At 41.7% G+C, this 26443-nt stretch overlaps 1 protein-coding gene across 4 annotated transcripts; it reads right to left on the reverse strand.

The window, feature by feature from the left end:
* Positions 1 to 1243: 1243 nt before the first annotated feature.
* Mdm2 (MDM2 proto-oncogene) lies at positions 1244 to 26443 on the reverse strand. 4 transcript variants are annotated; one of them, XM_006241382.2, is made up of 12 exons: positions 25308 to 26443; positions 24741 to 24813; positions 24484 to 24568; positions 20040 to 20114; positions 17021 to 17154; positions 15933 to 15982; positions 10387 to 10445; positions 10015 to 10111; positions 9160 to 9308; positions 5661 to 5816; positions 4308 to 4385; positions 1244 to 3049 (listed from the first exon to the last, which is right to left on the reverse strand). In XM_006241382.2, exons 3-12 carry the CDS (start codon positions 24562 to 24564, stop codon positions 2477 to 2479), a joined length of 1452 nt encoding a protein of 483 aa, XP_006241444.1. In that variant the 5' UTR covers positions 24565 to 24568; positions 24741 to 24813; positions 25308 to 26443; the 3' UTR covers positions 1244 to 2476. The 4 variants fall into 4 exon arrangements, with proteins under 4 accessions (XP_006241444.1, XP_006241445.1, XP_038935055.1 ...); XM_006241383.4 differs by having other exon boundaries at positions 25153 to 25310; XM_039079127.2 differs by lacking the exon at positions 24484 to 24568.

Below are 26443 nucleotides of genomic sequence, written 5' to 3' on the forward strand. Positions count from 1 at the left end.
AGGGTTGGGGGTAGAAGGAAGAAATCCTTTGTTACAATTCTGACCTTAGTCTTATTAAAGACCAGTCTTCATATAATTTTTAAATTCTTATATAAAAGAACATAATATTTCAGCAGAAGAGGTTTTGGAACATGAAAAGCAAGCAGCGGTCTCAGAGGGAATCCAGAGGATGTGGCTCAGTTGGCAAGTGCTGTCCAGAATACATAAAGCCCTGGGCTCTATGGTACACAGGTAACCTCACCCTTGAGAGGAGGGGCTAAATTATAGACAGGGAATACAAGGCTATCTCTGGCTACTTAAGAGAGTTTAAGGCCAATGTGAGTTCTGGGAGATTAGACCAACAAGACATTGAAACCAAGCACGATGGCACATACCTGTACTTCTAATAGAGTGTTGCTATAACCCTGTATGAAGCCCCAAATAACAGGCTTGGGGAGTTGTAAACAAGTAATATGAGTCATCCAGCATAGAAATAATAGATCTAAAAAGCTTAGTTTGGGAATTCATAAGGGGAGAGACTATTCTGATGATTTCATACTGTTAGATAGTATTCTGAAGGCAGGGGGATACTGATTGGGCTATTAACAACAAAAGGAGCCACACCAGGGAAGTTATGAGGTATCTGGGATTGGGAAAGGGTGGATGGGTATGATCTGAGTACACCATGCTCATGTATGAAAGTACCCAATACAAGTATTGTTGTATTAACTCCTGCTAAAGCTTTTAAGGGGGCTTTGAAAAGCACGGGAGGCTGGCAACTGGCTGTCGACAAAGGGTGTAGACGAGAGCATGAGGATGGTAAGCTGCTGCATAAGATGGAGTCTTGGAACTGCAGACAGGCAGGCAAATCCATGGGACCCGCTGGCCAGCTAGTCTGGCCCAATCTGTGACCACTAGGACAGTAGAGAGCACATCTCAAAACCCAAGTGGCCTGGGGACAGCTGTGTGGTGCTCCTGCAGAGGACAGGGTGTCACAGCACACGTCCTCTGGCCTCTTCAGGCACTGCATGCACGTAGTTCAAGGCAGTGTAGACAGAGTATTCCCACACGTTAAACTTTAAAAAGGCAGAGAGAGCAAGGGATACATCCTCAGCACCCACGCGGCGGCTCACACTTGTCTGCAACTATAGTTCCAGGTTTCTGTCACCCTCACAGACAGACTTATAGCAGTAACACCAATGAACATAAAATAAAAATGAACTATAAAAAGACCACTGACAGAAAAATGTGCAAGACAAATCTCTTGAAACAATTCAATAAACCATTTATTTGCAAATAAATAATGTATGTCTACCACACCTAAATAAACATTTAAGAACTAGTAATACTAGGATATAACCTCAGTATTACATTGTAAATGGGGAATCAAAGTCCAGAGTTAGGATGCCCAGGCTGAGGCGCTGCCTCCGACTTAACTGCTAAATCATGTGGGGAGTGATCTTTGATACTTTAAGTCAACTTCAATACAGAACTATCCTTTGGTTACTCCATACAGTTAGGGAACTTGTTTTCTACACTTAGGCATGACCCTTCAATTAAAATGGAAGATTCTTATTATGAATCAAGAGACTCATCTACACGGTTGGAGGATCCACTTCATCCATGCTCTGATTTAGTCTTTCTGAATGGACTGGTTTCTAACCTAGACTAAGTACAGGCCTGAAACTTCAACAGCCATCAGGAACCATGGAGCGGGCCATGAAGGTGCTTCGAAGGGCCACAGACTTTTTCAACCTGGGACAGACTGCAACACTCGTGCCACACCCCATATGACAAAAAGCTGGAAAACAAGGTGTGTGTTTTCACTTATGTATCACCAGATGCAACTCAGACCTTAAAAAAAAAAAAAAGTGTGTATATGAATCCATTTGGAGATCCGAGAACTACTTTGTGGAACTGGTTCTCTCTTTCTGGGCGTTGCAAGGATCAAATGTGTGTCATTAGGCATACACAGTGGGCGCCTTTACCGGCTGACTCTTCTCTGCAGCCCACAACCCCCACTTAAGAGAACTAAGGAGGTTCAGAATTTCAATAACTTAAATATACACTCAATCCTTCACATAGTCTTTAACTCTTTACATGAAAGATACTAAATAAATTAAATATTAACAAGGAAAAAAAAGGAAATCAAGCACAATTCGATAGCCTATCATTATCTCCAAGAGACAGAGATGGAGAGGACTTCTCACTGTATAAAGTATACTTTCAAAAGTCCTTCCAAGTGGAGATTACTTAAAACGTAAGGAAAATGAAAAGAGCTAATGCAAATTACGTTAAAACACAAATATAAAATAATCAACTGAAATTTTCCTAAAAGGAAGAAAACAGTTACTATTCTTACTCTCGAGGATAAATTACAAATGAACTTTATGTAGACTAAGACAATGCTCCGGCTTTAATGTATGAAAATAATACCCATGTTGTCTAATTTGGGGGTCATACATTAGAAGTGTAAAGGTCTGCGTCTGCCCGCCGTCTAGTTGAAGTACGTGAGCACAATCATTTGGATCGGCTGTCTGCACACGGGGCAGGGCTTATTCCTCTTCTTTAGCTTCTTTGCACACGTGAAACATGACATCAGGTGTCCGGTTTTGCCGTGAACAATGCAACCATTTTTAGGCCGCCCCTGGCAAATCACACATGGCTCGATGGCGTTCAGAGAGAAGCTGGATTCCATACTTTCCTCTTTGTCTTGTGTGTCCTCCTTCAACTCTTTGCCACTTTCTTGGCTGCTGTAAACAATGCTACTGGAAGTCGACGGCTGGGAATAGTCGTCACTCTCCTGTGACAGGAGCATCTGGGCCACTTTTTCCTCGCTATCCTCAGCAGATGACTCCTTAGCATCATCCTCTGTCACTTTTTTGCCATCAGGCACATCTAAGCCTTCTTCTGCCTGATCTGAGCTTTCCAGTTTGGCTTTTTCAGAAATTTCCACTTTATCTTTCCCCTTATCGTCTGGAAGCCAGTTCTCACGAAGGGTCCAACATCTGTTGCAGTGTGATGGAAGGGGAGGATTCATTTCATTGCACGAGGTGCATTTCCAATAGTCCTTCAATAAAAAAGACAGCAACTCTTAACTAGTATTCATAGCAAGACTAATTAACGTCAATAGGGCTGAGGTAGACCATGGTTAATGCTCAGCACTCATATTTCACATAAGCAGGCAAAGAACATGAGGACTATAGCTAATACTACAGACCACAAATTAGCCAACAGAGCGGACTTCAGGTACCTTCCCTACACATACACACAAAACGGTGCACTATATGGAATAAGGGGTGTTAGTTTCGGGCTGAAGAGATGGCTCAGAGGTTCCAGGCACTGGCTGCTCTTCCCAGCACCACATGGTGGCCCGCAACCACCTGTAATGGGAACCGATGCCCTCTTCTGGTGTGTCTGAAGACAGCCACAGTTAGTGTTCTCATATACATCAAATAATCCTTTAAAAAAAAAGATGTTGGTTTGACTGCAGGCCTAATATCAATCCCTAGCACAGTAAAAAGAGGGTTTTTTAAAAAAAAAGAAAGAAAGAAAGAAAAAACCTAAAAAAAATTATAGACCCTCAAAATGTACTGTACTGTATATCTGTTCAAGTTTTATTTGTTTAAGGATACAGATAGATGAGCTCATCCACTTAGCTCAAGTACAGCACCTTCTCCTCTGTATCTAAGGTCTATACCCGCTTCCTTCAAAGCTCAATCCTGGACAGTGCAAAGACATTATATGATAAATCTAGATGAAACCTGCTCTTCCTAGAGAACCACTTCCAACATAGCAGTTGCTAGGACTCGTTAAGACATGCTCTAAAGGCCCCAGTGCAGCTAAAGATCCTGTTTCCACCTGGAAGACAAGTTGCGCACAATCCCTGTCAGCTACTGGAACTGAAATCTACTCTTCTCACCACAATCCACTATATGCCCGTCCTTGTCAGTGTCGTCCTGTGCTCTCTCCAACCGCCCAGTGTCTCTTCCTTATCCCGACTTCTCTTTACACACCTAGAAAGGCAAACTCTTCCCGATCCCTGCCTCATTATTGAACATACTCTATATCCTTGCATAAACTGAGGACATTTCCTAGTGTACCCTGAATAAATATATCCAGTTTCCAGGTTGTTCAAGTTGTTGTTCCACCACAACAAATGAAGCAACAGATCTCACTACAACAAAGAAAGAAATGCTTTAAGTCATAAGAGTTTTAAAGTTTTAACAGTATGAAACTACCTCACTTGAAAAAGTAAATTAACCATATTTTCCTAATTCTGATCTCAACATTGTGTTTTTATTTCTTTGAAGAATCTATATACTTACAGCTAAGGAAATTTCAGGATCTCCCTCAAAAGAGTCTGCATCGCTTTCTCCTGCCTGATAGACTGTGACCCGATAGACCTAATAAGACAAATTCATTAATTCATCAATTTAACCCTTCAACCAGAAGGCCTGAATTCTTAGTAAGTCTTAAACAAATAGCTTGAGCCATGAGAAGTTCTGAAAGAAAGTTAAATGCAGTTCAAGTCAGGCAGCAAAGTAAAATCTTTTCTCACATGGCAAGAATTGTTAAATATTTAGAACCAAACAGAAAACTCAAGAGAACATTTTATAAATGTAGGAGTCATTAGCCAGAAAACAACTGGAAATAGTAAAGATAAAGTAACTCCAAGAAAGATATCCAGGTTCCATGTGACACTGTTTGCTGCACGTTTTCATTTGTGAAAAACAAGTCAGTACTGAGAAGGGAGGGGCAGAAGGCTCACACCTTTGGTCCCAGCACTCAGAAGGAAGAGGCAAAAGTATTCCTGTGAGTTCGAGGCCAGCCTGGTCTAGATAGCCAGTTCGGGATCAGCCAGGGATACATTGCGATACTCTGTCTCAAAAACAAATAAACACATACATACATAAATACATAAATGGGAAGACAAATGGAGAGTTCTGTGGGCAAGCCATTCTAAGAATGTTCATCTTTAGCAGAGCAGTGGCAGTGCCCGTCTTTAGTCCCAGGACTTGGGAGGCAGACACAGGCAGATGTGAGGCCAGCCTGGTCTACAAAGCAAGTTCCAGGATAGCTAAGGCTACATAGAGAAACCAAGTCTCAAAAAAAAAAAAAAAAAAGCAGCAAAAACACCCAGTCAACTCAAAAAGTTTAAAAACACTGTTCAAACTCTCCTAAGGTTTTTACTTAATAATATGAGACTATAATAAATCAAGCAAAGGGCTGGAGAGATGGCTCAGAGGTTAAGAGCACCGACTGTTCTTCCAAAGGTTCTGAGTTCAATTCCCAGCAAACACATGGTGGCTAATAACCATCTATGAGATCTGGTGCCCTCTTCTGGCCTGCAGGCATACATGCAGACAGAATGCTGTACACATAACAAATAAATACATCTTTATAAATAAATCAAGCAAGCAAGCCAGCAAGCAAAGAAATTATAAAATTTCACCTCAAGACCACAAAGCAATATTCTATCTTGAACAAATGGAAAAGCAAGAATTCAAGAGAATCTACATAGACCACTTCTTCATCTTATTAAAAGGCTAATAAGGGGTTGGGGATATTTAGCTCAGTGGTAGAGCGCTTGCCTAAGAATCGCAAGGCCCTAGGTTTGGTCCCCAGCTCCAAAAAAAAAAAAAAAAAAAAAAAAAAGGCTAATAAACATGGAAGCCCACCTCATCATCCTCATCTGAGAGCTCATGCCCTTCATCACTCAGGCTGTAATCTTCTGAGTCAAGAGACTCAACTTCAAATTCTACACTGAATTGATCAGAAACTGAATCCTGATCCAGGCAATCAGCAGAATGGTCACTTACGCCATCATCAAGATCCTATGGAGAAAGAATAAAGTAAATGTAAATACATTGCCTCTGGGCCTCATTCAGAGCTTCCTGATTCATCCTGGGCCACTACTTCCTTCTCAGCCTCATACTACATAGATAAGTACTAGGTTAAGGTTATTACATTAATATTGAATTTTCCCTGCTCCAAATTCTACTTCATGAAGGAAAAAAAATCAAAAGCCCCTTAGCCCCGAGGTCCCGAGTATGACTGCATTAAAATTTTTAAATGTCTGCTAAACACATCCTTCACCCTACTCGACACCATGCTCCAGCCAGATCTTGTTTTTTTGGTTTTTTTTTTTTTTTTCTTTTTTTTGGAGCTGGGTACTGAACCCAGGGCCTTGTGCTTGCTAGAAGCGCTCTACCACTGAGCTAAATCCCCAACCCCCAGATCTTGTTTTCTAAACCAATCTGCACACTAACTTTTCCTCACTAAGATAATCTGAGTCCTGCTCATCTTCCTTTGGCTAAGCTTCTCACAATACCATAAATAAAAGTTCTTCTACATTTAATGGTCTTTCCTACATGTGTGATTATATACACCCGCATTCCTACTAAGATACAAGGTAAAGGCCTCCCTCCTCACACTATTAGTGTGGTAGAATGCAGTTAGACACAAACACAAAGATGGCATCTGGGTTTCTGAAGTAGCCTTGGTTGGCCTGGAACTTGCTATGTACACCATATTGGCTATTACCTCAGAGAGTTCTGCTGTCCCTGCTGCCTGAGTGCTGAGATTAAAAGATTCAATTTCAAGACCAGGCATGATGGTGTATGTCTTTAATCCTAGCATTCAGGAGACAGAGACAGGAAGATCTCTGAGAGTTCAAGATCAGCCTGGTCTACACAGTGAGCTCCAGGATAACCAAGAGCCAGGACTAAATAGAGACCCTGTCTCAAAAAACACAAAAGAGATTCAACTTCAAATCATACACTAAGTTGATCTGCAAATGAACTTATTTACAATTAAGAAAAATATATTACTCTAGAATTTAGAACACAGGCATTCTCAATTTGCTACCAAAATGCTGCTTAACGTCAGACATAATCATTTCTCTTCTGGAAAATATAGTCAGCTTGAGGTATAAAATGGTCTATATGCAATCAACAAAAATAAAGTGTATTATTTAATAAATTTCTAAGTCAAGACTTCCAAGTAATGATAAAACTGGAGAAGCATTAAGAACTCATTAAGAACTAGGGATTTTCTCAAACTGTCCTTTGACTCTCACTATCCCCAAAAACCAATTGTGGCAGACATAAACACCTGTAACACATACACAAAAAAATGTTTTTTTTAAATATAATATAGAAATTGTTTTGAAATCAGGAGATGGTGGCACATGCCTTTAATCCCAGCACTCAGGAAACAGAGGCAGGTGGATCTCTTGAGTTAAAATCCAGCCTGGTATACGCAAAGAAACTGTTTTGAAAATGTTAGCTAAATTTAACAATATCTGAACAGTGACCACGAGACACTGTCATATAGCTAGTGTGGTGGTGAATGCTTGGTATCAGTGGGTGGCAATGTCTGGAAAGGCCTAGGAGGAGTAGCCTTACTACAAGTACATCACTGAGAGAGAGCTTGGAGATTTAAAACACCTTGCTAATTTCCACTTGGTCTTTCTGCTTCACGCTTGAAGTTAAGGATCCAAGTTTTCAGTTTCCCACTTTGACACCGCTCCTCCCTCTGCCACGCCTCCCCAACCTGATGGACTCTCAGCACTCTGGAGTGTCAGCCAAGCAGAGCTCCTCCTTAGGTAAGCTGCCTTGGTCACAGCAACCAAAAAGAAACTGAAACACCAAGGCTGCAGTTGTTTTGGTAGTTGGTTTTGTTTTTATTTGTTTGTTTGAATGCTAAAGTCCTTTGAAAAGAAGTCTGCCTAGCATGTTGGAAGGCAGTAGGTTGAGGACATAGTGCATTGTCCAGTGCCACATTAAAAAAAAAAAAAAAATCAAACAACATCACCCTTTAAAATTTTTTCTTTTTCATATTTTTTCTTATTCATATGTGTCTAGATGTTGTGGTGATTTAAATATGCTTAATGCTTAGCCTGTAGAAGTGGCAAAGTCAGGAGGTGTGGTCTTGTTGGAATAGGTGTGGCTCCAAGTGCTCTTAACCACTGAGCCATCTATTCAGTCCCCACAAAAACACAACCCTTTTTATTACAGCCCAGTTTTCAATAAATAAATAAGCATGGCCCTAATTTACTATCTGTCATACATAGATATGTTGTATGTATACACACACAGTTAATATGTCATACATAGATCTAGAAATCAGAGGCCTATTTACTAGTCTTTAGCTGTGTACAATGTAGGTCTACTAACAGAGAATGACCATCAGCACTGTCCTTACTGATACAGGACTCCAGCTCAGGTAACCCTCCCAGTGTTTGAAGGGAGTCTTTAGCAAGCACATTCCTTTTACTCCAAAACTGGGGAAGCAGAGAGCGGCGGGTCTCTGAGGTTCAAGGTGAGCTTCCATAGAAAGTTCCAGGCCAGCCAGCATTTACCCTGTGAGCCCTTTAAGCACTCAAGGGTTAGGTTATAATGGTACAGTGCTTGCCTAGTACATGTGACCTGGACTGGATTCTTGGCAAGAAATCAATCAATCAAAACAAATTTGCTTTAGATTTCTATGGTATATAATTGAGCTAAATTTCCAGTTACCTTCTGTTATTCAAAAAGTCTTCTAAATGTTCAGCTGACTTTATGCTACAACCCACCTGACTGACTACTAGCACCGTGTTCCACAAAGGCTCTCTAGTATAAGGGATGACGTCAGCAGGGATGGACTCTGTGTTAACTTTACCAGGAGCAGAGCTCCTCTCCTCTACTAACTTATCTCCTAACCAGGACTGGATGTGAGATTAAAATTTACCACTGCTGTGTTCAGCAACAATCTCACATCAAAAACAGGCATTTTATTTATAGGCTTCTTAAGACTGTAGAGAATAGGGGTTGGGGATTTAGCTCAGTGGTAGAGCTCTTGCCTAGCAAACGCAAGGCCCTGGGTTTGGTCCCCAGCTCCGAAAAAAAGAAAAAAGAAAAAGAAAAAAAAAAAAGACTGTAGAGAATAGTTAAATTTTTTTAAAGACTTGTTTTATTTAAAACCAGAATGCAGGACTTTAGATGGTTTGCTGCTCTTGGAGAGGACCCAGGTTCTACTCCCATTACCCACATAGTAGCTCACAACCATCCCTGACTCCAGTTCCGGGGGATTCCACAACCTCTTCTGGCATCCAATGGCACTGCATGCATGTGGTATGCATTCTGGCAGGCAAGACTTACATATTACAAAATAAAATGTCTTAAAGCCGAGCAGTACCTGATGTGAGGGGGTGTCTGTGGCCTCGCTGCTGCTGCTTCTTTCACAGCATATCTCCCTGAGCACACACAGACCCAGGCTCTCATCAAAGGACAGGGCTCTGTGGCGCTTCCTCTGTCGTTCCCCAGGTAGTTCATCTGTGTTCTCTTCTAGATAGGAAAGACAAATGGGTAGTTAAAAATCCCTGTATTGTGACTGATTTACAAACAGCACCTATTTGCAACAAAATTTAATTTCAATTACATTAAACAGAAAAGTCAACCATGAATATCAGTCAACAGAGTTTCATTGGATGTGTTCAACTAAGTACAAGCTCTACTTATGAGCTTGCAACCTTCTTTGTGACCTTTACCTGCACAAGTTAGGGAGGTGTAATCCATCTAGAGCTTTTACTGATCCAGCAGTGTACAGTTTTCCTGTCAACATTAAGCTCTAAAAATAAAACTACGTGAGGCTGGTCTGGTCTATATAGAAGCCCTGTCTCAAAAAAAAGACAAGGAAAGGAAAGGAAAGGAAAGGAAAGGAAAGGAAAGGAAAGGAAAGGAAAGGAAAGGAAAGGAAAGGAAAGGAAAGGAAAGAAAAGGAAAGGAAAGGAAATGAAAGGAAAGCTAAGCTAAGCTAAGCTAAGCTTCATCTTCTATTGGGAGTCTAGTGCAGGGGCTCTCAACCTTCCTAATGCTATGGATCCTTTAATACAATTCCTACTTCATAACCATAATTTTGCTAACATGAATCATAATGAATTAAATATCTGGTTTTAAGTGGTCTTAGGAGACCCCTGTGAAAGGGTCATTTGACCCTAAAGGGAAACACCAAGCAACTGTTTAGTATGTCACATAAATATTCCTTATGTACCTGTTTCACTAATTGCTCTCCTTCTAGATGAGGTAGATGGTCTAGAAACTACATCAGAAGATGAAGGTTTCTCTTCTTGTGATGCTTGCACGGGGTCCTAAATACATAATAAAAAGTAAAATATTGCAAAGTATTGCACACATAAAACAGTGGCTGTTCCAAATTCTGTTTTATATAACCCTCCCAATTTTCAAGAACTGTTTGTCATGAAGTTGGAGAGGTGGCTCAGAGATTAAGAACGTGTGCTGCTTTTGCCTAGATGAGTTTGGTTTCCGTCATGTCTGGGGTAACTGCAGCTCCAGGTGATCTGACACCGTCTTCTGGCTGGAGGACACACACACACACAGAGATAAGAACTTTACGGAGTATTACCTTCAGGTCACTCCCACCTTCAGGCTGACATCTGCTCTCACTCGGCGATGTTCCAGAGTCTGAGGATTGTAAGAAAAAGTAAAAACTGAATCAAAACAAAGAAAGCAAGAATTCAACATATACCAGTCTAACACATGCCCTGTACAAAATTTAACCTTTTAACAAATATTAACCATTTGTGTTAAATGTCATCTGCATGATAGAGATATAAATTAAACAGGAATTATGAAGTAAAATAAGCAAATTTTAAGATATACTAGCAGAGGAAACAAAAGTATTGTTTAGTATACACAGGGGAAAGGAATTCTGAAGAACTACCAGGACAGATTCTGGAATGGCCTATGTTGAAGCTGGTACATGAAAGGCACTCCAGGGGTTGGGGATTTAGCTCAGTGGTAGAGCGCTTGCCTAGCAAGCGCAAGGCCCTGGGTTCGGTCCCCAGTTCCGGAAAAAAAGAAGGAAAAAAAAAAAAAAAGGCACTCCAGACTGAAGGAGTATGTCTACATACTGAAGAAAGCATGCAGACACAAACAATTCCTGTGGCACAAACTTAAAATTAATTCATTTGTACTGAAACAGTAAAATGCAGAGTCGCTGTGCACAGAGCCATGGGTGTTCAGCCTAACAGCATAAAATGTCGTTCTTCTCAACAGTTATTTAAGCAATTATTTAATCTTGCGGGAGGCCATCTTGCAACCTCTCATCATTAAAGTGCTTTAGTGCAAGAGATAATTTTCTAGCTCAAGAACTATTCTCCCCAGGGAGCAATCATAAAACTCCTAAATAAACAACAAACCACTCTGACAAAATAGAATTTAAAAAACAAAACCAATAACAACATCAAAACCACAGAAACCAACAACAACAAACCCACTGGGCATGGTGATTTACACCAATCATCTCCAGCAGGCTTAGACAGAAGGATTACAAATCCCAGGCCAGCCTGGGCAACTCAGTGAGACTGTCAAAGGGAAAAAAGGGCTGTAGTGATTCAGTGGAAGAGTCCTCAGCATGTGGGAGGTCCTGGACCCCATGTCCATATGGGAAAACAAACAGTAGAGTACAGAAGCAAGCAAACAGTATTTGAAATACAAAACTGTATTAAACCAAGTGGTGGTTTGAATAAGCTTGTCGCAGGGAGTGGTACTATTAGGAGGTGTGGCCTTGTTGGAGGAAGTGCCTCACCGTGGGGCTGGGCTCTGAGGCTCCTCTGCTCAAGTGTGGAGAAACCAGCCTCTTGCTTGCTTTCCTAAGCCAGTTCCCACCTTTGGAACAAGCTATAGAACTCTCAGCTCCTCCATCTCCATGATTCCTGCCTTGAGGATAATGGACTTATCCTCTGAAGTGTAAGCCAGTCCCAATCATAAGAGTTGCCTATGGGGTTGGGGATTTAGCTCAGTGGTAGAGCGCTAGCCCTGGGTTCGGTCCTCAGCTCAGGGGGGGCGGGTGGGCCCCCCTTGGTCATGGTGCCTCTTCACAGCAATGCAAACCCTAACTAAGACAATCAACTTAAGAAAAATTAAGATCAGGTGTTTGTAAGAAAAAAGTGTTAAAGAGGATCCTAAGAGTCTAACTAGAAGGGTTGGGGATTTAGCTCAGAGGTAGAGCGCTTGCCTAGCAAGCACAAGGCCCTGGGTTCGGTCCCCAGCTCCGAAAAAAAAAAAAGAGTCTAACTAGATGAAAAAGGTGGTTACCACTTACCAGGAGAGAACTGTAACAAGGTCAAAGATTTAGCTTGGAAAAATAATGAATTTAAATGAGTTATACAGATAGACAGGTGTAGTTTTACGGACCAAGCTCTCAAAACATCCAAGTTCCAGAATTGGAATGGATAAAATTACTCAAAAGTCATAATCAAATACCCTACACTACCACCCTAACACACTTCCATCAACAGTGAAGTCATGGTTAGGCACTGACTGAGCGCCTCCAAACAATGAGCTACCACAGTTAACTGTCTTTTTTTTGCTCTACCACTGAGCCAATCCCCAACCCCACGGTTAACTGTCTTGTGTTATGGCATTATACAAATTTTAAAGTGAATACATAGATAGGCTATATATCTGGGAACTCTGTCTTAGGATGTGTAATAGTTAAAAAACACGTAATAAAGTAATAGGTCTGACAAGGCTGACAAGACTCATCTAGGATTTTCAAAATTACTTTAACTAAACTGAAACACAAAACCGAAAGAGAAAATGTCAGTAATCTACAGGTTATCCTTTAATTCTGTCAAAATTTACTAAGTGAATGACTATTAGATACTTGAGAATATTCAAAATACTATCGGATCCTGTAACTGTATATTGTGCCATCTAACAACATAAGGAGCGGTCCCAGTAATCTCAGCATCATGAGGCAGAAGCCAAAAATCATAGTCTCAGTTGCCAAACTAATCATTACTTTGTTCTTTGTTAAGGGAAGATCCTGGTGCCTTTTACAACACAATGTGTACATAACACATTGAATCCTGAATGTGGAATGAAATATAGTGGGATCACAAGAGAGTGCTCGGTTCAGTCTAGAAACCAAGCAAGCTTCTGAACACAGTATTTATAAGGATAAACTGTAAGGTTTATGGTGTTTCAGAGCCCACACCTACTAGTATTCAAATACAACTACTAGCAGGTATGGTGGTGTGAAAGCCTGGAAAGCAGAGGCAGGTGGATGAATCTAAAGAGAAACTCTTGAAAGAAAGAAAGAAAGAAAGAAAGAAAGAAAGAAAGAAAGAAAGAAAGAAAGAAAGAAAGAAAGAAAGGAAGAAAGGAAGAAAGACAATTAAAATACTATCCACATGTGTACACTTATAGAATGAAAATCAAGTACCTTTACTAGATTCTCAAAAAGGCTGCATCCCCAAAATATGAATTACATCAGTCTAGGTATGGAGCTCAGCGTCAGAGTGCTTGTGAACCACACATGAGGACCTGTGCTCCATTCACTAAAGAACAACTGCCAAGTAGAGAGCTAAAATGGTGCTTACCTAAAAATGGTAAGTGTCCATCAAGAACAAGAGAAAGAATAGAAAGAGGGGCAAGAGAAGAGAAGAGATGAAACCCCGTTCTTTCAAGGTCCTGCCTAGGTAATTCAATGCATTCTGAGGTTTGATACCACTTCTACCGAGCAACGTTTGACACTGTCTGTTCTTCAGAAGAAATCCTGACAACCCAAGGTTTCAATAGATAGCAGGACATTCAATTTTGTATTATTTTCATAGAACAGTTTTAGTTCACATACATTTCCTACTCAAGTGTATAGTCCTAATATAACTATGTACAAAGTAACTTTCAGTAAGAACCACTTGGCCTTGGCCTTTAAGTAAAAGACCTAAGTTCAATCCAGAACTTGAGCTCCAGGACTGACCCCCACAATGGAAGGAGACCTGACTCTCCCAAGCTGTCCTTTGACTTTCCAATGCACATCAAGGCACAAAAATGCTCATAAACATGAATCAATGTAATTTTTTTAAAGAATAATCATGGGAGGGGCTGGGGATTTAGCTCAGTGGTAGAGCGCTTGCCTAGCAAGCTCAAGGCCCTGGGTTCGGTCCTCAGCTCCAAAGGGGGGGGGAAAAAAAAGAATAATCATGGGGCTGAGGAGATGACTCAGTGATTAAGAGCACATATTGCTCTTACAGCAGATCTAAGTCCAGTGTCCAACTGCCATAGCTCAAAACCACCATAATTCCAGCTCTAGAGAACCTAACACGTCTGGCCTCTGTCCACATTTACACTCAGGCACACATACCCACATAAAGGGGCGCACACATAATTAAAACTTTCTTTTTTCTTTTTGGAGACAGAGTCTCATTACATAAACTTGGATGGACAAGTTCCTCTGCCTCTGCCTCCCAACTGCTGAGACTGAAGGTATGCATTACCACACTAGGCCCTATAATTAAACTGTTTTTTTCCAAAGAGGAGCTGGAGAGATGACTTAAGAGCACTGGATTCTTCCAGAGGTAACAGGCAACTCACTTGCAATAGTCTAACTCCAGTCTTAGGAGACTCCATGCCCTTCTTCTGACCTTGCTGGGCACTGCACAGATGGTGCATATACATACATACATGCATGCATACATGCAGACAGGAAAAGCACCCATACAAATAAAATGAAAGAAGCCACTTTAACTTTTGAAGAGAGAATGAGATGAATCAAAGGCTGGCTGGGGTAGCTAACTAGTACAGTACTTTCTAAAAGCAAGGGTGAGTCTTGAGTTCAACTTCCAGCAGTGCTGAATAAATGAGCAAATGCCAGCTACTTAGGAGGGGAGCAGGAAGACTGGGTTCCAAATGACACTGGATAATTGACAGGTCTCAAAACAACATAAAAAAGAGGTTGGAGGGCTGGGGATTTAGCTCAGTGGTAGAGCGCTTACCTAGGAAGCGCAAGGCCCTGGGTTCGGTCCCCAGCTCCAAAAAAAAAAAAAAAAAAAAAAAAAAAAAGAACCAAAAAAAAAAACAAAAAAAAGGGGTTGGGGATTTAGCTCAGTGGTAGAGCGCTTGCCTAGGAAGCGCAAGGCCCTGGGTTCGGTCCCCAGCTCCGAAAAAAAGAACCAAAAAAAAAAAAAAAAAAAAAAAAAGAGGTTGGAGGGGCTGGGGATTTAGCTCAGTGGTAGAACGCTTGCCTAGCAAGCACAAGGCTCTGGGTTCGGTTCCCAGCTCCGGAAAAAAAAAAAAAAAAAAAGAGGCTGGAAATACAGCTCCATGATTAAGAGCCCTGGCTGCTCTGCCAGAGGTTCTAGCATCAATTCCCAGCCCCCACACAGCATTCATAACTGTCTGTAAGGAGACCTGATGGCCTCTTCTGTCCTCCAAAGGCACTGCACACAGATAATACACAGACATACATGCAGGCAAAACACTAATACACACAAAAATAATTACAAAAAAAAAAAAAAAAAAAAAACACAAACAGGTGGAATTCAAAGAGCTAATTCAAAACATACTAGAGAGAGCCAAAAACAAACCTGAAATGAAAGCAGCACATAGTGGCCATGTGTCTGTAAGATTTGCCTTTGTAGTTTACAGTGCCAAGGATTAACAGAGCTGCATACATGCTAGGAGAGCACTCTACCACTAAATACACACCCAAGCCTTTAAAACATTACTAAGGGACTGGCGAGACAGCTCAGAAGGTAAGAGTGCTTGCCATGCAAGCCTAAAGATCTGAGCTGGATACCAGAACCCACGTAAAAGGTAGAACCAATTCCACAAAGTTGTTTTCTGACTTCCACATGTACAGCATGGTATCTGTGTCCCGTGCTACAAAGACACACATATACATACACAAAACTACTCAAAAGTTTTTTTAAAGCTCAAGGGTCCTTTGCTACAGAGTTTGAAATTAGACTACAATACATAAGACCTTGTGTCACAAAGAACTCTTTTTTTTTTTTTTTTTTTTTAATTTTTTTCAGAGCTGGAGACTAAACCCAGGGCCTTGCACTTGCTAGGCAAGCACTCTACCACTGAGCTAAATCCCCAACCCCACAAAGAACTCTTTTTAAATTTATAGTACGCTTATAATATTCAAAATTAACTTACCTTGTTGACTTACAACCACTAAGTTTCTGTAGATCATTGCATATATTTTCCTTGTAAGGAAAAAAGAAATTGTAAGTAGAGAACCCACAGCTGAGGGAAATTAGAGTTATTTATACACCTACACAAACTAGTGACAGGGCTTGTCTCAAAATAGATCAAGCTTGGTGACCTGAGTTCAATCCCTAGTACCCAAATCGTGGAAGGAGAGGACTGACTCCTGAATGTGGGCTTCTGATCTCCACATTCACAGTGGCATGTGCACATGCATGCACACAAAAACAAACCACACAGGCTGGAAAGATGGCTCAATGGTTAAGAGCACTGACTGCTCTTCCAGAGGTCCTGAGTTCAATTCCCAACAACCACATGGTGGCTCACAACCATCTATAATGGGATCTGATGTCTTCTTCTGGTGTGACTGAAGACAGTGACAGTGTATTCATATACATTAAATAAAAACGAAAAAAAAAAAAAAGACCCAAAACTGAGCCCAGTGGACAGGGCACACCGCTGAACAGGTTAAAAACAAAACAAAACCACACACACAAAAAACCCTACAACAAAAAAGTTAAGACTCTGGAGTTTGGGATTCCACACGATATACTACAATTACCCCTCCCCTCAAAATACCAAGGCCACTACTGTTAACAGAAGCAGGGCCCCAAAAATGAATCTAAATTTTAGCATTCTGTACACAGACAGAGGTGACAGACCTCTCTGACAGAGGTGAGATCCAATGATTGCCCAGCTGGTGCTTCTTTTTTCTTTTTTTTTTTTTTTTTTTCGGAGCTGGGGACCGAACCCAGGGCCCAAGCGCTCTACCACTGAGCTAAATCCCCAACCCCTGGTGCTTCTTTTTAAGATGTATTTTTATTTATATATGCACTGATGTTTACCTGCATGTCTATCTGTGTGAGGGTACCAGATCCTTGGGAACTGACATTACCAACAGCTGTGAGCCATCATATAGCTACTGGGAATTGAACTCAGGACCTCTGGAAGAGCAGCCATTGCTCTTAACCACTGAGCCATCTCTCCAGGCCCATGTACAGCAGGCATTTTTATAACCAACCTCACAGAAGGCTCACCTGTGCTCCTTCACAGAGAAACTTGGGACTCCGAACACATCTCCTAGGAGATCATTTGAGCAATACACAATGTGCTGCTGCTTCTCATCATATAATCTTTTAGTCATAATATACTGTCCAATATAAAATATAATCTGGAACAGAAATATGGTTTCTAAGTATTAAACAAATTACATATCAGTTTCATATACATTTAGCAATGCCACTTATCTGAACAAGATTACACTAACAACCAAATCCACAACCATCCATGTACAAGACCAAACATTTGGTATTGTAGAAGCTTCTTTTAAATACTTCCAAGTTGATGAAAATAGAAATAACTGTTTCGGGGTTGGGGATTTAGCTCAGTGGTAGAGCGCTTGCCTAGGAAGCGCAAGGCCCTGGGTTCGGTCCCCCGCTCCGAAAAAAAGAACAAAAAAAAAAAAAAAAAAGAAATAACTGTTTCTCCACATTACTTAAATGTATTTTCTGTTTTTTTTCTTATAAATTTTAATTCTGCCCAGAAACCTAGATTTACTAACATTCAATATACTAGGAAAGGAAAAAAAAGAGGTAATACAAAAAAAATTGAGTTAAAAAAATCAAATAAAATACAGCAATGAATTAGAATAGTGACATGTCACAAACATATACTTCAACAGCTCTGACCTCAGAGGAGGACAGGACATCATTAGAGACATCTCCCAGTTCTCAGTTACTAATGTAGTCTACACCAAATAGTCCATGGCCCAAACCATCACTATTCAGTTAAATTATATTCTATTTGCTCTATTACATCAGTTTAAACAACAGACTTTGTTATTCCAAAACTAGCCCATCAACAACATAATCTATATAGCATTTACAGTGCAGGTGCAGTTTTGTCAGTAGTCTCATCATCCTGACACCCCACAGAATTGTCAATACTGTATGAAAATAAGGTCACGAGTGTTGTTCAGTAGTAAAATGTGTTCCCTTGGTCTGACACCCAGCACACGGAAAAAAAAAAAAACAAAAACAAAAAAGATGAGAAACTAACTCAGGCCCGGACACCTACCCCAGTGTACTATCTACCACACTGGTTCACTACTTCCTCAAGAGTCCCAGAATAAAGCTCTTGTAACTGAAAACTGGTATCAGACATAAACAATCTGTAAGTCCCACCTCCACAGACTCTTTTGACTATGGATCTAAAACTATTCCTGACATCCATCCTGAATGTAGTAATGTTTTTCCTTGTTGATATCCCTTAAGTGATACAGTACAGCAACTATGTATACTATGTATTATAGGTAATCTAGAGATAATTTAAAGTATAAGAGATGATGAACATACAAAGACAGTTTCATGTTTTTTTTACTCCTTTTCTTTTTTTTTTTTTTGGAGCTGGGGACCGAACCCAGGGCCTTGCGCTTGCTAGGCAACCACTCTACCACTGAGCTAAATCCCCAACCCCAGTTTCATGTTTTAAGTAAGAGACTTGGCAGGCAGTGTCCTAAAAGCAATAACCTAGAGCTGAGTTGCCGCATACGGCTTAGCATAAGCACTAAATCTTTTTAATGGCCTTCATCTATTTTCTCACATCTACTGCTAAATCCATACTCGTTTAATGTCTGTGTAACATTTATAAAGGTCAATCCAAAGTTAATATCCCTGAAAACATCACTTAACACATAAAGAGACTTTAGCTAAGCAGGAGCCAATCAATCTTAAAGGAAATTCTTCCATGCCTATGGGTCACAACTGTTGACAGTCAGTGGGACAGGAAGGGTACCTGGGTTTCTCTTAGAAAGTATCCTTTGAGATGCTTCAAGAAGTATAACTGAGGAGAAGTCACTAGCCTATCACAAGAACTTGAGTGTTTTAAGTAAACAAGCCTTAACTTAAGTGAAAGATAAACACTTGCATCTCCAATTCTGTCTACAATTGCCTAGTCTCTGAAAGCGATTCTTTACTAACCAATGTTAAGGCAATGATGAATACAAGGTTTTGTCCATCAATCAGCCCACCTGAGCATTCCAGCACAGTTGTACAAGTTCCAAACTGGGGTCCAGGGATGCCCAAGAAGTCCTTGGATAAAACTGAGGGAATCCAGTAACTTGGATGGGGGAAAAATTATCTTCATTTCACTAAATCTCAACTGGCTGGTTTCTCCTCGATTATGAATATAGGAAACAAACTAACATTTGTAGTGCCTTTTGATTTTGTCACCATTAAACATCGAAATGCTTTTCTACTCTAGTATGCCAGAAACAAACTCATCAATATAATTCTTTTGTTCCTGAGACTTTTACCAGTCTGCCAAATAAGTTCACAACACAAAAATACCAAGAATTCTACTGGGTTTCTAGTTAAGAATTGAAACAAAATGCTAATGTGTCTGGTGGCACATGCCTTTAATCCCAGTACTCGGGGCAGGGGCAGGGGCAGGGGCAGGGGCAGGGGCAGGGGCAGGGGCAGGGGCAGGGGCAGGGGCAGGGGCAGGGGCAGGGGCAGGGGCAGGGGCAGGGGCAGGGGCAGGGGCAGGGGCAGGGGCAGGGGCAGGGGCAGGGGCAGGGGCAGGGGCAGGGGCAGGGGCAGGGGCAGGGGCAGGGGCAGGGGCAGGGGCAGGGGCAGGGGCAGAGGCAGAGGCAGAGGCAGAGGCAGAGGCAGAGGCAGAGGCAGAGGCAGAGGCAGAGGCAGAGGCAGAGGCAGAGGCAGAGGCAGAGGCAGAGGCAGAAGCAGGTAGAGCTCTCTTGAGTTTGAAGCCAGCTGTTCTACAAAGTGAGTTTCAGGACAGCCAGGGTAAGACCTTGTCTTAAAAAAAAAAAAAGGAAGAAAGGAAAGGACAGAGGGAGGGAAAAAGGGAGGGAGAAATTCATGTAAATTAGGATTTTTACCTTCAAAATATAGTTCAAATGATCACAAAACGTAATGTCCTTGCTTATTACAAAATCTCTATGACCCCCCAATCTCACTCATAAACTTAAGAAAACCACCATAGATGCCTATATGTAACCACTAAGACATCCATTCTCCACCCCTCAGTCCTGCTCACCTCTTTCATAGTGTAAATATCTTTTTGTGCTCCAACAGACTTTAACAACTTCAAAAGCAATGGTTTTGGTCTAACCTGTAGAAGAAAAAGAAAAGAGCTGATGTTACACCCATGAGTCCTCTCCAGCACTAGCCCCATACAGGCAGCAAATGCTGTGTTCAACAATTTGTTACCAAGCTGTACTTCAAAAGGTTGGTTTTATACTAAGTACAAATGCTCATCACTAAGAGTTAGGACAGAAAATGTTTTTGGAAAAGCTATTATGACGTTATCATGAAATCATCAAATCCTTGATGTCATGTCAAATAATCAAATACAATTTGTTGTGATCAAAACAGTATCAAGAGGGGTTGGGGATTTGGCTCAGTGGTAGAGCGCTTGCCTAGCAAGCGCAAGGCCCTGGGTTCGATCCCCAGCTCCGGAGGAAAAAAAAAAAAAAAACAGTATCAAGAGGCTGGAGAGGGGTTGGGGATTTAGCTCAGTGGTAGAGCGCTTGCTTAGCAAGCGCAAGGCCCTGGGTTCGGTCCCCAGCTCCGAAAAAAAGAAAAAAAAAAAAAAAAAAAAAAAAAGAGGCTGGAGAAATGGCTGAGAGAGTAAAAGCACTTGCTGCTTTTGCAGAGGACCCAAGTCCAAATTCCAATGGCCACCAGAAGTGCCTGAAATTCCAGTTCTTTCTAGGCGATCCAACAACCACTGTGGCCTCTGCAGGAACTACACACACACACACACACACCACACATACACACACAGAGCACTGTTTTCTTCCTCTAACTGTATCATCTGCTTACTACCACACAATCTAGTTGAGATCCAATTTGCTTACCATATTGTATAAACCTACTGAAAGGGAACTTACAGAAGAACACAGGAGACAAGAATGTCTCTTAGAACAACCTATCACCGACTACCATATACCATGTTCCTGACTGCTAGAGAATGAATCCAAGTCACAAGGTAATGAGTAATTCAGAGTACAATCATGGCCCCTCAACTACAACTATTTTCTGTGCATGTGGTTTATGCCTTCAACACCATTTATAATCATTTATTTATCACTCACACTCAAAAAAGCTAGATATAGACATATAGACAGACATAAAAATCATGATACATGATCTTTGAAGAGCGTGCCAGTAAGATCAGAGGAGCCAAAAGGCATTTTTTTCCATATCTAGCCAACTTAAAAGCAAAGTACTACATAAACTATAGGAGTTAATATATAACAATAAACTTTATTTATAAAAAAAAGGTAGCCAGCCACAATTTGTCTGACTCTAATCTAGCTTTCCCAGTAGTGAGATAATAGTTGATGGAGCTGAAGCTTAGAGGTTAAGAGCACTTGCTGTGGGGTTGGGGATTTAGCTCAGTGGTAGACCGCTTGCCTAGGAAGCACAAGGCCCTGGGTTTGGTCCCCAGCTCCGAAAAAAAAAAAAGAACCAAGAAAAAAAAAAAAAAAAAGCACTTGCTGTTCTTATAGAGACCCTGAATTTAGTTCTCAGAACCCATATGATAGATCAAAACCACCTGTAACTGTGGTTCCAAGGGATCTGACACCCTCTTCTGGCTTCTGTAAGCACCAGACACCTACATGGTATACATATACAATGCAGACAAAACATTCATTCATATACATAAAATAAGAAATGAATCCTTAAAGAAATAAAACTTGGACAACTGTCACCTAACTAGCAAGCTGTTACCCACGAAGCCACTAGTGAGCCCAGCCTGGCAGCCAGTACAGCCAATACCAATAAACACCATGATAAAGTGGCACTGAACTTGCTACAGCCACCTAAGTCTGAAATCAAAGCTTCTTACCATCGGCAATAAATACTCTGAAGGTGCTCCTGTGCATCACAGCTTTAATGAGTGTTGCTTCTACTCGCTTGTGTTCTGTAACTATGGTTGCCCAGTAAGGACAGAGTTTTGTTTGTTTCATGCATACGGATGTTTTGCCTGTGTGTACTTCTAGGTACCATTTGTGTCCCTGGTCTCCAGGGAGGCCACAAAAGAGTGTTGGACCCCCTGGAACTGGAGTTACAGATGGCTTAGAAGAGCCACTGTGTGGGTACTGAGAATGGAAGCCAGGTCCTCTAAGTAGTCATGCTCCTAGCTACTCAGCCGCCTGTCTCTATCAGGACAGTCATTTTTATGACTCTGTTGTTGCAATGGCTGTAGTTCACATGGTCTAGCCCTTTATGTACACGTGGCTAGAATAGGCTGTGAGGACAAACAGGACTAAACATCAACTTTAGATGACATTTAGTTTATTTTTAAAATACCATTAAGAGCTTGAAGGACGGTAAGTACACTGGGTTGACTAGGTTGAAAATGTTTGGAAAACTAGGATGGAAAGCATGTAACCTGACTATGCTCTTTCTATCTGCAAAACTCAACTGTTTTAATTTGACACCACCACCGGAACCATCATTTTTGTGTATTGTTTTGGTATTCTAAAGACTTTTCTTTTTTTTTTTTTTTTTTGGTTCTTCTCTTCGGAGCTGGGGACCGAACCCAGGGCCTTGCGCTTCCTAGGCAAGCGCCTTACCACTGAGCAAATCCCCAACCCCTGAAAATTACTTTTTAATCCTTAATTTTCTCATGTAACTTATGTAGAAGTCACGCTAGTCTCCTTAGTGTATCAACTTTAGCGTACGTACTGCCCAAGCAAGTTCTAAATCTTTACATATTAAATTAAGTCAAATCAAAACTCTACAATGGAAAGCTAGTTTCTTATCAAAGTTTAGAAGATAAAGAGTTGATTTTTAAAACTACTATAAAAAGACAACACTGTAATCTCATACTTAACAAAGACAGTTCTGAGTAAAGATCTAAATGGAAAAGTTTTTTAAAATGCTACATGAAAATACTTTAAACATGTGCATAATCTTGAAATGGAAGAATTCCTACAAAGCATTATAAGAAAATTCAAAAATTATCAAAATAAATAAATTTGACTCTTTAAAGATATCCTCAATGGGGAAGACATCAAGTTACAGTACTTGTTAAAAAAAAATTTTTAGGCTAACTATACTTAAAAGAGAATTATGCAAGCTACTAAAAACATGCAAAAGATGGGGAGGAGGGGGCTGGAGAGATGGCTCAGCAGTTAAGAGCACTGACTGCTCTTCCAGAAGTCAGTTCTCAGTAACCACAGGGTGGCTCACAACCATCTGTTACGGAATCTGATGACCTCTTCTAGTGTGTCTGAAGACAGCCACAGTGTACTCATAGAAATAAAATAAAGAAGTTTAAAAAAAAAAAAAAAGGGCTGGAGAGATGGCTCAGCGGTTAAGAGCACTGACTGCTCTTCCAGAGGTCCTGAGTTCAAATCCCAGCAACCACATGGTGGCTCACAACCATCTACAATGTGATCTGATGACTCCTTCTGGTTTCTGAAGACAGCTACAGTGTGCTTATATATAATAAATAAATAAATCTTTAAAAAAAAAAAAGAATGGGGGGGAGAAAAGGAAAAGGGAGACAGAAATTGGGTAAACCCAGAATAAACAGGCTACTTAAATCTGGGATATGTACCCTGAAACAATATTACAATATATCTTACTCCATAAAGTAGAAATGCTAAAAACTGACCTACGGTTTTAGGACATATTTTATAAAGAAGTAAGAGTCTGAAGATTTCTAACAAAGAAATGCTAAAATTTAAAGAAATGGAAAACTACTTAACTTGCATACATGTATTCTTCACAAATATGTACAAAATTACACCAAAAAGAAAACAAGAAGGCAGGTAATATTCGGTGCTGGCAGCAGTGAAGACTGCCTTAACCTTTGCTGAGCAGTTAGCAGTTTGCAATCAGGACTTAGGATTTCTATTTCCCTATCTTCATTACAGAATAATCGCACCCTTATTTTATTCAAAAACATGAATCGACTTTTACATCTACCCGTAGTCATGAGACTATGAATGTAGCTCAGCTCAGTAGTACAGTACTTGCATACACACACCCCAAAAGCTGAGGTTCAATCACAATATCAAATCCTATGCAGCTATTAAAAGTAACTTTGTAATTTACTGACAAGCTGTACAACACCTTTATATGTTAATATAAAGTAGAAAACGAGAGATCCAGAGCAAAGACTGGAACTTGATATATTTTATGCATTCCTCTAACTAAAATCTTCACAAAAAAGCACGGATACTTCTATAACTTTCAGATTACCATTTAGAAAGTTAAACAGTGATGTCTTGAACGGCAGCATCCACACAATGTGAATGCCTTTCTAAAGCCAGCGTCAGGTGAAGGGCTATGGGAATACAGATCATAGTGACCACTCTCTAATGCAATTACAACTGAGAGAGTTACAAGTTTGTAGGTAAATACTTAAAGGACTGCGCTATAATTCAGGTTTAAATTTTGTTTCCTTAATTACCTGGTAAAAGCAAGCTTTTTTTTTACACACTAAAGACAGAAATACCAACCAGAGTCTCTTGTTCCGACGCTGGAATCTGTGAGGTGCCTGCAGCACCCTCGGTAGACACAGACATGTTGGTATTGCACATTGGCCTGCAAGTAGGAAAAAAAGAGAAAGAAAACAACATACACGATAAAAACTTGAAATAGCAAAATATCTGCGAAAAACACAGCAAATAAATGCATTTACGAAAAGAGACAACAGAAAACGTCTTTCAACAGTAGCTTCCAAGTGCAAAACCGCATTAGCGAAACGATTCCTTACCTGGAGGCGCGCAGCAGAAGCACGGTGGTCGGAGAGGTCCCCGGTGTGTCCGTCTCCGCTCGCCTGCAGACCGCTGCGGAAACGAGCAGGGTTTAAATAGCCTCAGCTGGAGACATGTCAGGACTTAGCTCCTCCAACAGCCAACGCTGAACGTGTCCTAACTTGACCAGCCCCACAGGAAAAGCTGAGTCAACTAGGCACAGCCCAGTCCCACCCGTCCCGGAAGCCACGTCCCACCACCAGGCACCTGTTACCTCCCCGACCCCTGCAGTGAGCCCAGCGCGACCCCGGAGCCGCCCCCGGGCGCGGGGCCTGCCGGGAGACCCCGGCTCTTCTCCTCTCCCCTCCCTCCATTACCCCCGTCATCCTCTTCCGCGCGTGCGCTGTGTTAACCCAGACCCCCCCACCTCACCCTGATGAATAAGGGCATCATGGCCCGGCGCCAACAAACCGTCGCCCCGCGACCCCGCGAGCCGTCTCGGGCTGCGAGTGGGCCCCAGAGGACTCGGGAATGATCAGAACTCGCCACCGCCCAACCCCGCACGTCGCGTCGCTCCTGGCGGGTACCTGCTACTCCCCGCGCGGCCTCCGACCCTTCATGGGGAGCGCGGAGGCCCGGTGGCCGGGACTTGAGAGACCATTTCGCTCGGGAGGTCGAGCGAAGCGACAGCGGCTCCTGACGTAGAACGCGGCCGCTCCTAGGCTACCCCGGCTTCGGAGGCCCCGTTAACAAAGCAGAGTTCCGTGACGAGCGCCCTCTATGGTCCGCGGGCAGAGCACCGGAAGCCAAGGGCCATCCGGGCATCCGAGCGCGCGCGCCCGGCACCGCCTCCTGAACCAATAGGGGATGGGGGCGGGCCCTGGGCGGGGCTCAGTGGGCGCGCCGTGCTTGAGCGAGGAGGAAGTGGGGAGGGGTCGCGGTACCGCGCTGCTCTGTTGTGTTTACACTCAAACCGCAATGGTAACTAGGCAAATTCAAATCCAACTGTTGCTGCTACCAAAGCGGAAGCAAGAGTAACAGCTGGGTAGTATTTTTAAACCCATCCCGCCAGCAGCTGAAGTTGTATACAAATGAGTTATTTTCAGACTTTAAACTAAAAATGGGCAATGTGGGGGTACGGATTTGGGCTGGAGCCCACTCCCTTAGAGGCGGGGAGGGGGGAAGGATTGTGGGAAAGGCTGACCTGGAAGGGGACAGAGAGCGGGATGTAAAGTGAATAAAAAAATAATAAAAATAGGACTGAGGAGATGGTTCCGTGGTAAAAAATGCATACTGCTCCCTTTTTAGGTTTTCAATCACCCACGCCACACAAACCCTGTCATTCCAGGGGACCTAACGTACTCCTCTGGTTTCCATGGGCAACTGCACTCTATGTGTACAGAAATAATTAAAATTTAAGTTAAGGGGTTGGGGATTTAGCTCAGTGGTAGAGCGCTTGCCTAGAAAGCGCAAGGCCCTGGGTTCGGTCCCCAGCTCCGAAAAAAAAAAAAAGAAAAAAAGAAAAAAAATTTAAGTTAAAAGAACTTAAAAGCTATTGAGCTGATAAGGGTCCATGACACCCTGAACTCATAGTATGTAAACACAAAGAGTTTTATTCTGGGGCTGGGGATTTAGCTCAGTGGTAGAGCGCTTACCTAGGAAGCGCAAGGCCCTGGGTTCGGTCCCCAGCTCCGAGAAAAAGAACCAAAAAAAAAAAAAAAAA

This window comes from Rattus norvegicus, chromosome 7, assembly GCF_036323735.1.
Source record: "Rattus norvegicus strain BN/NHsdMcwi chromosome 7, GRCr8, whole genome shotgun sequence".
In the NCBI taxonomy this organism is placed as follows: domain Eukaryota; kingdom Metazoa; phylum Chordata; class Mammalia; order Rodentia; family Muridae; genus Rattus; species Rattus norvegicus.